General features: G+C 40.2%; 1 protein-coding gene across 1 annotated transcript in view; it reads right to left on the bottom strand.

Annotated features, from left to right (window-relative positions):
- Positions 1-13,993, bottom strand: part of LOC114362754 (oxysterol-binding protein-related protein 2) — a 35,487-nt gene that overhangs the window by 18,835 nt on the left and 2,659 nt on the right. The window contains exon 2 of the mRNA XM_028318271.1: positions 2,880-3,100. Within this exon, the coding sequence (XP_028174072.1) occupies positions 2,880-3,100 (221 nt within the window). The remainder of the gene's footprint in view (positions 1-2,879; positions 3,101-13,993) is intronic.

A 13,993-nucleotide genomic window follows, 5' to 3' on the forward strand; every position in this document is an offset into this window, starting at 1 on the left:
ATTTCATTGCAGAACTATTTGGAGAACAACGATTCTCTTACGGAATTTAGATGTACAAAAACGAACCTAAATAACTATGTCTTTCAAATTCAAATTATTTGTTAGTATGTAGATTGTAGGCCCTTGCACTTAATCCCGTCCCAAAACTGACCCTACCACGACTTCAAGACAACATATTATAGGTTGGTGCTGAGAATAAGAAAAGGAAGAAATTCAGCCAGTTCAGTCATTCGTCGTATCGTCATATCATCGTATGAAAGTTTAAAAAGCTTTAAAGTCATGCTGATACTAATTAGCCATTACTTTGTTGGAAAAGTCAAGCCTTACATAACTCAGGTTATTAATATTTTTTCTAAGCTCAAATAACCATGTCAATCAAATTTATCAAAATTCAGAATTACTTACTTAATCAAATCAAAATAACGATGAGCTTACCCATAATGATGGGCACTAAAGGCTACCCACGTCACTCGTAGACATAAAGTAATCAATAAGAGGCTTTCAGGCTTACACAAGTCTAGCTGATATGGCACCAACGTATCAACTTTTATTTGACAAAGTCTCACAACTTAGGTCACTATCTGTTTCACGTATGATTCTGGCATAGGGTCAGAAATTGTTCGTGTACGAAATCAATAATCAGTTTAACCTTGTTTGGAGCCGAAATTCCCATCCCTTTTTAGATATTCGGAAAACCTTTCATGTGAAAAGCCTCTGGGTCAGGAAATTAGAGTGTTTTTTCACGCTATGCCGGACCTTTTCTACGTAGGCTACTTGGGCGGGCGGTTTGGGCGGGCGTGCTAGATCATGCGCGATTATAGCAAATAAAGGCTTTTTTCTGGGAAGGGCAACGATCATACTCATTCCTATGGGATAGAAAAGGATTTTTTATTAGTTGCTAGTTTTGTCCTGTGTTTTGTCGCGAGATTTTTGTTTTGTCACAGTACAAGACTTGATAGCACGCGAAAGCAGTTTATTTTTACCAAAAATTACCTATAATAATATTATGTTGAGTTTTATGAGCCTACTTATTCCTTATGAATTAAAACTTCAAAAAGTCAAAATTCATCAAANTTCGATAAAAAATAAAAAAAAAATCTTAAAAAATTTTTGACCTCTTTTTTGTCGATAAAAATAGGTCTAGTTTCATCTATTTTCATATGTACACTTTAACGTGACTCACACTGTAGTTTATTGTTGCGTAGACCGTATAATACTCGTAGTCCTTCTTAATAAGTTCATACTTTTGATGACCTCATTTTATGGGACGTGGACCTTTGTAGAATTTTCTTAGATAGATAAAGTTTTATAATCATAATTCAACTGATTACACCATAACATTTTTAAGATTACTTTCTGGACATCGGGTGTAAATATCTATGCTGGACCTGTAATGGGAGAATCCAGGACTTTTACCAATGCAGCGTCGACAGTGCCAGTGGTCCGAATTTCTTTACAAAACTTTTAGTAATCTGAAGGTTGTTTCCCCATGGAAGTCTCAATATAAATCTTTTGTTTCTTATTTTAAAGCTCCTACAGCTTACAATAGTACCTTTATAAGTAAAGGTTCCTGTCTTGAATTCCATTTTGTAGAGTCAAACTTCGCACGCCAACAAAATTACCTCCCAATCCGCTAAAGGTCTGACCTTCCTCGAATTAGTTAGTGAGCAATCTAATTCCGATAGGCTCTTTAATGATTATGGTTAATTTGGACCACTATTCCCCTTACCCTGCCATTTGAAGTTAGTTTATTAGGTGTTTTGATGTTTGATGAATGTTGTTGGGGAAATGTTTTCAATGCTTTTCTAATTTCCGTTCATTAATCGTGAAAGATTAAGTTCAGGAAATAATGAGAAAAAATGTATTTTATGTCAAAGATAAGCTAATTTGGTTTGAAAAATAATAGCTAAATAGTAATCTCATCAGATAAAATATTTAGGAATCCCAACAACGAAACTGGTAACAAATGTAGGACGTAGAATTAGTCGAAGGAAATCCATTCTCTAATCCTTCGGTCCATTAGTTGCAACTCTGGCCTAACTGCAAAAGGAAAATTTGACCGTAATCAAGCCTTTACTACAATCATTCACCTAAAAGGTAGACAGACGACCTAATAAAGGTAGCAGGAAGGCGCTGCATGCAGGCCGTTATGAACCGGTCAATCTGGAAATCATTGGGGGAAGCCTATGCTTGAAATGATGAATTATTTAACCAAATTAAGGGTAGAATTTAGGACCCATGAATCAACGAATTCCATAGATGCGTTCGGTCCTTCAGTCGCTTGTCTCCCGCCTGAATGTAAAAAGAAAATTTTCCGTAATCAAGAAATTGCTTACCAGCAATATACTCTATCCTGGCCACAGGGTCTGTCAGCTCCGAAGCCATCCTCAGCAGATGCGCGTATTCCAGATACTCCAGCATCCTCTGAAGGAAGCACAGCGGCTTGAACACCACCAGCTTGGTGATCTTGGAGTGGAGTCCTATGGCTAATAATGATTATGAAGCAGTTGCTTACCAGTAATATACTCCATTCTGGCCACAGGGTCTGTCTGCTCCGAAGCCATCCTCAGCAGATGCGCGTACTCCAGATACTCCAGCATCCTCTGGAGGAAGGGCAGCGGCTCGTTGAACACCACCGGCATGGTGATCTTGGGGCGTAGTCCTATGGCTGGTAATGATGATGAAACAGTTGCTTACCAGCAATATACTCCATCCTGGCCACAGGGTCTGTCTGCTCCGAAGCCATCCGCAGCAGATGCGTGTACTCCAGATACTCCAGTATTCTCGGGAGGGATGGATATCTGCTCATTAAAACCACCGGCATGGTGATCTTGAAGCGTAGTCCTATGGCTGGTAACGATGATGAAGCAGTTGCTTACCAGCAATATACTCCATCCTGGCCACAGGGTCTGTCTGCTCCGAAGCCATCCTCAGCAGATGCGCGTATTCCAGATACTCCAGCATCCTCTGGAGGAAGGACAGCGGCTCGTTGAACACCACCGGCATGGTGATCTTGGACAGCTCCTTCCCGACGCAGTTCTTCAGCACCGACCAGAGGGAGAAGTCGCCGCGACTGAATTGGGCCACTGGTAGAGATGTCCTGGGGACAAAGGGAACTAAGATTAGACGCTAGACCTACAACATTCCATCAACATAACGACACTGTATCATCTCATTTAGTAATAGATAGTATGATAGTCAACACTACCAAAAGGTTGAAATTCATTTACGGCCTCTCTTCACGGTCCTATAGCTCAGAATTTAGAAAACTCGAAAAAATTTAGAGGTACTAACTGAGTAGGTATAACTCTTACTGTTTCATACATTTGCCTTCTACATGTACAAATATCTATATCCACAAAAACTTCGGTATTCCATTAACCTTTAGAAGCTGATATTCCATTAAATCAGGATTCATAATAGATGGTATAATAACGTTCGACTTTTGTGTTGACCTTGAACGTTCAGCATGCACGAGTAATAATGACAATCACACCCCGTGGGGTCCTGCAAGGAGCCGTCCTTGGCCCATTTCCTTGGGTCGATATTTTCCCCTGGATTCCCCATTCATCCGTATACTTGATGCATATCTTTTTATTTCAGCACCCCCGAGAACTACCCTTTTACGCTTTCCTGATATTCTTAATATTTTTTTGATTAAGTCATCTCCTTCTTTTATCTTTCTTGATTCTGCTGCCAAAAATAGTAATTTTTGAACCATACTTTTAACTTGCCAATTTTCAGCCTAAAGTTGTAGCTGATTACGTAAGTTACCTCTTCCAAAATATTTAGCTAAAGCGACCATATTTTAATTTAAACACAAATATCACCTTGTTAAGTGATTACTAAACGACCTAATCCATTAACTGATTAGTAAATAACCGGCTCGTTAAATGATTATTAACTGCTGATTGGTTTACATAAGCCTAATTAACCACTCCGATGAAATTAATTTAATCATAGTGTAATACAGCAATTAATAACTGATTAATTACTCTAGAAGTACCTACTATCTCCAAGAATACTCTTTTTTTCATAGTTTGTTTTACGCTTTTTTGTGTATTGTTCAGAGAGCTGAATTTTAAAGTGAAATTTTTATGGTTTCAATTCAATCAGAAGTATGAAAAGTAGTTTCAAATTGTTTTTAAATACAGTCATATTCATTACTGATAGAGAGACGTCGAAAGGCGCTTTAAAAAGGCTAATTTGGTCAGCTAATTTTCCCCGGTTAGCCCTGACTTTCTCCAATCAAATTGCAAAATGATTTCTCTGATGTAAATCCAATTAGTGCTGGTACTTCGTATAAGCCTGGGGCAGACGTAATGCAATAACTTCTGCAGATTGGATGGGAGTAGGCTTCGACTTAATTTCACCCCCACCCTCGCTGGGGTATGGGGGTAATGAGGGGAAGCAGGTGTTTAATCCCTGTGTGCCATCAACAAATACGTTCAGCCTTGGACGTTGATTAATTAGGTAAGGTATACAAGGGGAAATTGAGCATTGTAAGTACCAAAAAGGTACCAAACGAAGTTACTTGATGTGACATTCTTATAAAAATGCACAAAATATGAAGACTCAAAAGATGAACTTAATATAGCCAAAATGTCTGTAATAGAGGTCGCAGATTCAGTTCTCATAACATTCGACTCTCTTTCCCAAAGAGTTTCTCTTAAAGAAAGAGCAAAGCAATTTGAAACGCCATCATAAAAAAAAACTCAAAATAAATACCTGTATTATTACATACTAATCAACAAACAACCTAACAATTTTAGCATCTAATAGTTAGGTCCTAAATAGTGAGTAACGCTATTAAAGCTTCTTAAATCTACGTTGAATAATGTATAGATGACCCACGCTGAACTGTCCCCCCCAAACTCAATGACAGAGGGGCGCTACTATCGTTCAACTATAAATGGTTTCCAACATGGCAAAAATTGGAACCAGCGATCCGGTATTGACGGTGGCGCCCCGCTGTCAATGTCATGGATAGGACAGTTCAGTATTTTGGAACTATATCTCATAGAGGAATTAACGCCTCTATGATGTATCTATACCATTTATGTAATTTAATTTAATTTAATTTATGCGGTACGAGTACCTATTTAACTTAATAGCGGTAACTTGAGTGTGTTTTGATGTTTCAGATCAACCCCCTTGAAAGGTGACTCATTCAGTAACGAGAGGGAAGATTACAACCGCCCCTTTCATGCCCCTCGAAGTTCAAGAGCGGAAACGGATGTCTCAAGTAGGGCCACCAAGTAGTTTCAGGAAGCCGGATTTAATAAGATAGGAAATATTTGTAAAATAGATGATGAATTTAACTTTATCTACTCAATCAATGACTCTTGCTAAATACAACTGGTGAAGATATTTAAATGAAACTTTACATAGTTTAGGTATACCTCAATCACAACCCCTATCCCTACTAATATTACAAATGCGAAAGTATAATATGTCTGTATGTTACGCTTTCACATCTAAACCACAGAATCGACTTATAATCTTACACTTGTAGTAAGTATTAGGTACATAATGATTATTATAACCTCAATATTTATGACTGTTAAAATATCCTATAATGAGTGGGGGTGAAAGCTAAATAAAAGTGAAGAAAAATAATTAAGAAATAAAATAAATATTACATAATTAATCTCTTTTTTGTCCGCACCTAAGAAATATGGCCGCATGGATCTGTCATAAAGACTACTTTAGAAAATCGATTGCCGCCAGATGCTGCAAACAGGACTCGTCCTTGAATGCTGCAAAATAGGGGGTTCCCAATCCCGCTGTCGGCTTTTTGGGTCACGGCCGCGGCGTCACCTTGAAACCGTGAGATCGCAGCTACCCTCCGGATGATGAGGGTTTCCCGAAAAGCTTGTGAACAGTTAAATGTTGCAAGCTTCATCCAGTCAAAACACGCAATATTTTGGTTTGACCCTTTTTAAAAGCTCTACCACTATTTTTTGGCAATATAATGGGACAGATCTTTTCATTTTCATATTCTGTGCCCTTTATAAAGTAAATGGGATCGGAATATGAGATTAGTGAGGTTTTTTAATTCAATAATTTTGTAAAAGGAACCCATGAAGACGTCCTCGATTCTTTCTGCTTCAGTTTTCACCCCTTCATGGGACTTCCCCTCTAATTTTGTTCCCTATAGAGAGTAATAAATGGGGAAGATGCTTTTAAGAGAGAAGCTTTTTTTAATTCAATAATTTTGTAGGGAAAGACATGAAGGCTTTCTCGATTCTATCAGCTTCCGTTTTCACCCCTCCATGGGCCTTCCCCTCTAATTCTATGCTCTTTAGAGAGTAGATGGGATCAAAACATGGCTAAAAGAGAAGCTTTTCTTAATTCAATATTTTTGTAGGGAAGGACATACATAAGGCTTTCTTGATTCTATCAGCTTCAGTTTTCACCCGTCCACGGCACTTCCCCTCTAATTCTATTCCCTATAGAGAGTAAATGGGGAAGATGGTTACGAGAGAAGCTTTTTTTTAATTCAACAATTTTGTAGGGAAGGACATAAGACTTTCTTGATTCTATCAGCTTCAGTTTTCACCCCTGTACGGGGTCCTATTTTTGAAGCCTCGAGGCGGAATGGCAAGGCTCAGTGAGCTCGGTAGGCTCGTTGCCCCCGAGCTTAGCCGAGCTGCGAGCTCTCTGAGCCATGCCTCGAAGCTTTAAAAGAGCTCGAGCCTTAAAAAGAGCTCGAACCTTCAAAAGAGCTCAAACCTTCGGCAAAAAATAAAAAAAAAACATCACCTACATTGATTTTTATTATAAGATTTTTAAAATGTACCTATATTTTATTTTGTTGTGAAAAATTCTAATTCTAATTGTTTGTAGTCATTATTTGATTGTGTCCTGTTGTGAAAAACGTTTTTCAAATATGTATTTTATTGTAGGTATCAGAATTCCTGCAGTTTTATTCAAAAGAACGATCTTAACACAAAAGTTAACTGGGCTTTCAAAAAGGCTCGAGCTCTCAAAAAGGCTCGAGCTCTGCGAAAGACTCCAAGCTTCTTACAAACAAGGCGAGCCCCGAAAAAGGCTCGAACTCTAAAAAAGACTTCCGAGTCGTCGAGCTACATACAAACGAGGCAAGCCCTGTAAACGACTCTGAGCTCTCGGCAAAAGGACTCGGAAGCCTCGAGCCTTGTACATCACTACTTCCCCTTGTCTGTTTGCAAAGCACTATAGTCCTGCCCGAGGCTTATTTGCCCTCGTCTTTGTCTGGGTACTTTACAAATGTTTGCGTTTCTCGTCCGTGACGTTGTCACAATTTAATATAGACGTTGAGCTCTGGAGATTTAGCATTTGACAGTCAGTACAGATACTAATTAAGCTTAGGAACTTAATTTACCTACTGCCGATTTAGAACAGATGACGACAGAATATTTCCATTGCTAAATATACATAGGTACGTCCTTCCTTTGCTACTACATAATAGTGTGATATTAATTAAAGGTCCTGCATTCTAGTTCTTTTCAAGTATTTTCATCAAGTAGGTACTTCGTTTATAAGTAAAGTTTTCTGTAAAAGACAGCCACAAGGGATCATTTGGTGTTTCAATGGAACCCTAAAAACAAGAACAGAACTATATTCAAGATGGTCTCTTTAAAAATCTTAAATTCAAAGTCAATAATGGCTGCCTTTGTAACTGTAATCCTAGGCCATTTGAGTAAGATTAAGCTTTTGATAATCTCGAGTTTATAGTCCAGAGTAAAAAGATAATATTGTGGGGTGTACTCGCGATCAAGGTCGGCCGGATCAATACCGTCGCTGGGGCGGGATAGGGTGACCAGCGGTCTGAATAATGGGGGACTCGCACCAACTCACACCACAGCGGGTTCGCACCACGAAAAGTACCTAATAGACTCTGCAGTCTGCAGCGCTCATATTGGAAGTAAAGGGTGACTCACACGAACTTACACCACTAAAGAGAAGTTATTTTAAGATTTGAAGACTGTGTGGAATTTATTCGCTGTGGATCTTACTTAAGTATCGCACACCCCTGTAATTACCGTGCATTTAGACGCCCTAAAGTAACTCTTTCTTTCCACTCGTAAACCACATTCAAGTACTTAATTCTCAGTCCCACGCACCTCAATTCTGCCTACTAGGCTCTTTCTTAGATGACTTCAGATCTAAAGACTTCACATAGAATTAGTACCAATATTTCAACTAAGTACATAGTATAATTAATCACATTCTGGTTTTGTTGACGTTGTTGATGACTTCAATTCTCAGATCTCCTCATTTGTAATTCCATTCTAAACTCAAAACCTTTTTTTATTATTATTTTCCCATTTGAATCTCTCTGATGTTGATACGTAGTATTTGTACTGTGTAGGGTGTACCCGCGTTCAAGGGCGCGGGACGGATCAATACACGCTCCCGGGACCGGGACCGGGAATGAGTTGCAACGCGGCTATACTGATGTACGACCTGTATTTATGCTTTCTACCCACGCTTCTCTCTAAACAAAGATGTCTGTCTTCCCCTGGGTTTTAATTTTATGAAAAGAAACTTTTATGGTCTGGAGATAAGATTGTCTTTTGTTTAACGAGTAAAATAAGGGACAACTGAAAATTTAATAAAATGAAAGACAGAGTAATTTTTTATGCACAGGTTAATCAGTCAGGTTTTGTTAGGTAACAATATGTAGGTACTGCGATTGGCTGAAATGTTACGTTTTCTTATTTATTTTCATTTGTTTATTTATAATTACCTATAGAAACCAACAGCGATACATTGAAAATGTTAGTTATTAGATTTAGATTCATTCACTCATTATTTCTACTATGTTAAAAATACCTACAGTTAAACATAAAATGATTAAAATTAAGAAAGTATAACTTAAGCACCTACTCAGAGCTTTTATAAAGTTGCGTTGAGCTTACAACAAAGTCCTAACTTTAGTACTTGTCAGCTTGGCAAATACTAATTTAAAAGTTGAAAAATTGTTTCACACAAGTGCTTAAAAGCAGTGTAATCAAGGAAAGATTGTCAAAACAAGGTAATAAAGACCCTATGTTTAATTAAATCAAGAGAATTTCATAACTTGCTCTTAAGAACTGGGAAAACCACTGGCTATAGTTTATTAAAGAAAAGTCATTTATTCATTAAGCTGCAGAATGTAGAAACTGCACTAAATGAGTTATGAATAATACAAAGGGGTAGTCACTAAGTTAATTGATTTCATTGTCCGACGTCAAGTCTTAATTTATTTCATTGTAGAACAACGATCCTATTACGGAATTTCGATGTACAAATACGAACCCAAATATTCAAATATTTGTTAGTATGTAGGTAGGCCCTTGCACTTATACTCGTCCCAACATAGTACTTAGGGAAGCTATGTTCTTACCCTACCCTACCACGACAACAAAGTACCTATATAGCCCATCAGTCAAAGTCAAAATTTCTTTATTTGTTTAGGCTATTAAATAGTACTTACAAATCGTCAGACATATTTCTCTTAACATAGTATAACTAGGTAATTAATGTTTTTTTCCTAAGCTCAAATAAACTTGTCAAAAAAATAAAAATTCAGAATCACTTACATAATAAAATCAAAAATAATGATGGGCACTAAAAGCTAACCACGTCACTCGTAGACATAAAGGTAATCAATAAAAGGCTTTCAGGCTTACACAAGTCTAGCTGATATGGCACCAAAGTATCAACTTTTATTTAACAAAGTCTCACAACTTAGGTCACTATCTGTTTCATGTATGATTCTGGCATTGGGTCAGAAATTGTTCGTGTACGAAATCAATAATCAGTTTAACCTTGTTTGGAGCCCAAATTCTCATCCCTTTTTAGATATTCGGAAAACCTTTCATGTGAAAAGCCTCTGGGTCAGGAAATTAGAGTGTTTTTTCACGCTATGCCGGACCTTTTCTACGTAGGCTACTTGGGCGGGCGGTTTGGGCGGGCGTGCTAGATCATGCGCGATTATAGCAAATAAAGGCTTTTTTCTAGGAAGGGCAACGATCATACTCATTCCTATGGGATTGAAAAGGATTTTTTATTAGTTGCTAGTTTTGTCCTGTGTTTTGTCGCGAGATTTTTGTTTTGTCACAGTACAAGACTTGATAGCACGCGAAAGCAGTTTATTTTTACCAAAAATTACATATAATAATATTATGTTGAGTTTTATGAGCCTACTTATGCCCTTAAAACTTCAAAAAGTCAAAACTCATCAAATCTTTTGTACCTATACCTATAGGAACTACACTACTTATGTACAACTAAACTTTTAGCTACATAAACTACTGGTTACCTACAATATAATATAACATGTTGTACGCCATGGGTATTAGAGGGAAAGACTGATACAACATCAATATTAGCTTAATTTCCTAAGTTGTATGAAATCATTGAAATACGAATTTTGATGCTAAAATAAACACGATTCTCATAATATTATGATCAAGTTATAATACCTGGAAAATTATTTCTGTATTTCGAATAATACCCGAACCATATTATTTTTCCAGGAAAGCTTCCGTCAAAGACGCTTTCGTTTTCAAATGTAATCACAAAAAAATGTGGAATATGCTTTTACGAAAAAAGCTCCTTTCAGCCCAGCGAGAAGGAAACAATGGATAAACGGTGCCTTTGTTTATCGACCAGTTTAAGGAATGAATTTTTTTATTTGGGAACAATTTTGCAAGATTTATCATCCCATTTTTTATTATTGTAGTTTTGTAGTCACCAAAATGTTTCATCTATAATTATTATAATTTTTATTATATTATGGAATTTTATTTTTAGCCAACAATTGGCAGCTTCATCCAAAACGAAGGCACAGAATAACTAATACTCAGGGCCGGATTAACCATCTCGGGGCCCCTAGGCACAGCTTGTTTCGGGCCCCCCTTTTGTTGTCGCGGAGAAAATGCTTTGCGCACCGTCACCACTGCCGGGGGACAGGGTGGTGTGTGGGACTCCCGGCGCCCTAAAAAGGGCGCTGCTCCGTCCTGAAAAGGTATACCCAATAAAACCTCCGCGGCGTTCCGTCATCGCCAAAGTGGGGGTGTCGCGAGTATCCGGCCGTAGCCTTAGACTTCCGCGACACCACCGGCGACAGCTCGCCTACACGGCGGACCCTACACGCCCCCCTTGTGGGGGTCCGACGGGAATGGCCCGAAACGCCATGCCATTCCCGTCAGACGGAGGTGACAAGAGTGCCCCCACACCCCCGGCCTGCTGGCTGCCACCTGGGGGCAGAGTAGAACGGTCTGTGGGTATGTTGCTCGAGGAACAATTAATGAAGTCCGTTCATAGCAGTCGAAAATTATTTATTGCTTTCCACAATCAATTCACAAAGGAGAAACGGAGCACTTCAGTTATATTCTGTGACACAAGTATAAAGTAAGATTGATCGAAGAAAAAGATCGTTACACAGTTCGTACAACCGCCTTCTCCACCCCCTTCTCCGCCTGCGGAGCGATGAGGCGAGAGGATCATTCTCCCGCTCGCGCTCCGCTGCCTCCTTCTGAAGGATGACCTCTTCGCAAAAGGAGGCGACCGCCTTCCAGCATCCTTCACTTCCCAGAATGGTGTTGACCAGGCTCGGAAGTGAAAGATTCCGGCCGCAGTGAAATAAATAAATAAATAAATAAAATGCCCGGTCAGCACCTACGCCAGACGGAACGTGAGGAACCCGTGCGGTCGTTCCAACCATTGGTCCAGAACAGGACCAATGGCGTCCAGAGTGCGGCGGGCAAACTGCGCCCGAGTCATGTCTTCCTTCCAGCGGTCGATCATGATCTCGCGCTCTTCCTGCCTGACGGCGCCGCCCCGGTCCGGGGCCGGGCGCTTTCCACGCGCCTTCTGGTCTGCCATCCAGTGATAGATGACAGACAAGCTTCTAGCTCCCAAGGAGGAGTACCAACGAGGACGCATGCCGCAGCGTGCCCTACCGTGCGGTAGGTCCTTGCGACCCTCTGCGCTATGGCCCGCTGGGGTCTGCGCAGAAGGGCAGCATTGTCCCTCTTGTTGAGTGCGTCCGTCCAGATTGGGGCGCCATACAGCGCCATGCTCCTCAGAACGCCGGCATAAAGTCGACTACACCTCGTTTGTGGCCCTCCCAAATCCGGGAGGAGCTAACTCAGTGCGCCGGCTGCTTTGAGGAGGCGTGGAGCTATCCCGTTGAAGTGCGGTCTAAAATGCCACCTCCCGTCAAGCGTGAGGCCTAGATATTTCATCTGGCCTTTGACGTCAATCCTAACGTCCTCAACCACAATGTGGGCATCGAAAGGGGCGCGCTGGCGAGGCCCCGGAAAGAAGAGGGCCTCAGTCTTCTCCAGCGCGACTTTCAGGCCGAGGCGTCGTATTCTGCGAGCGACTAATGTGCCTCCCGACGACGCTAGCCGTGCCGCGGCTCCAAATGTCTTCCCCGGGTAGTGACCAGAGTGTCATCCGCACAGACCACAGCATATGACACTCATGCCCGCGAGAAGGACGCCCCGGAGGAGCCAGTTGAAGCCTAGGTTCCACAAGATAGGACCAAGCAGCGAACCCTGCGGAACCCCGCTGGCTACGCCGCGCCGTTTGAGCTGGCCGTCTCTGTTAACTTACAGGACTTCTCGGTCCCGTAAGTAATCGGCCAGCAGCGCTCGAAGGTACTGAGGCACTCTGTGATGTTGAAGTACCTAGATCGAATGATACAGCCAACACACCCTCACCCCTCTCCGTAGCCTCCGCAGTGAGGCTTTTTAGCCTCTGAAGGGCATCGACCGTCGACCTGTCATATAAACCAAAGCAGTAATGCCAACGTTACGAAAATGAATTAGGTTCCACAATATCGAAATAATATGTATGACGATTGAATATGTAAACCAAAATAAGGCGAAGTTTTGAAGTGGTTTGAGTTTTGTTGCATAAAAATAATCTTTAAGATTTTTTTTTTCTTTTTTTTATCGGGAGTGCTGGGCCCCTGGTCATAGTGGGCCCCTAGGCACTGGCCTAAAGTGCCTTATGGATAATACGGCACTGCTAATACTACCAGCTAACCTAATCTAAAATAGGCCTATTTCTCAAAATATAAACAGTTTTTTTTTATCCTTGGACATTTTTACACTGCGCCGCTAGCCCCAAATTAAGCAAAGCTTGTACTATGGGTACTAGATAACGACTATTAAAAAATATACTTAAATACTGTTTTTTTTTGTAAATACATACATATTATACATAGAAAACACCCAGACCCGTCACAGAAATTAAAATTTATCATTTCAATTTCTGCCCGGCCGCGAATCGAACCTGGGACCTCTCGGCATAGTAGTCCGTTTTGAACCACTACACCAAACGGCCGTCATAGTTCTTTCATACGGGTGCTAAATTTTACTTCTCAAAAGAAAACGACAGTAAATATCATTTATAACGTAACGACAGTAAAGAATATCTGACTCTGATAGCACTCGATGTCCCAATGCGATAAAACGCAGCTGCGTGCGAGGAGAATGGGGAAAAACGAGCCGACCTTGAGAATACGAGATGAATACCTCAGCAAGACCGCGGGACGCGGCCAATATCGGACTCTGGAAATATTCCACGCAAAAATGAAAAACTTCGCCCGAAGGTGGAGTGGGGAGTAATTACGTCCTTTGGAGTTTTAACGAGAGGGGGTATCGTTGGAATCGTGATCGAATTGTGTCCGGAATGACTAACGATTTCCATTGTTTGCTCTCTGAGGTAAAACAAAAAAGAGTTTTATTTTACGTTTTCAAGTTCAGGACATTAAAGGAATATTTTCCGAACTTTTCTTTGTGTAAGCGCGTATTTTAGTTTCTGAACAATAGTCCAGAACTCCAGAAACTAAAATACGTTAATTTCAATAGAACAGTTAATTAGTTAGGTAATTGCATGTTTGTGTGGGCCATATAGATCGTTGAATCTTTATATTCTACTCTTGAAGAATTTCTTAATTTATGAATTCTAAATAAATGTTACAATTATTTAGAATACTCCATTCTCA

This window comes from Ostrinia furnacalis, unplaced genomic scaffold, assembly GCF_004193835.3.
Source record: "Ostrinia furnacalis isolate ACB-3 unplaced genomic scaffold, ASM419383v2 OfSCF6703, whole genome shotgun sequence".
NCBI lineage: Eukaryota > Metazoa > Arthropoda > Insecta > Lepidoptera > Crambidae > Ostrinia > Ostrinia furnacalis.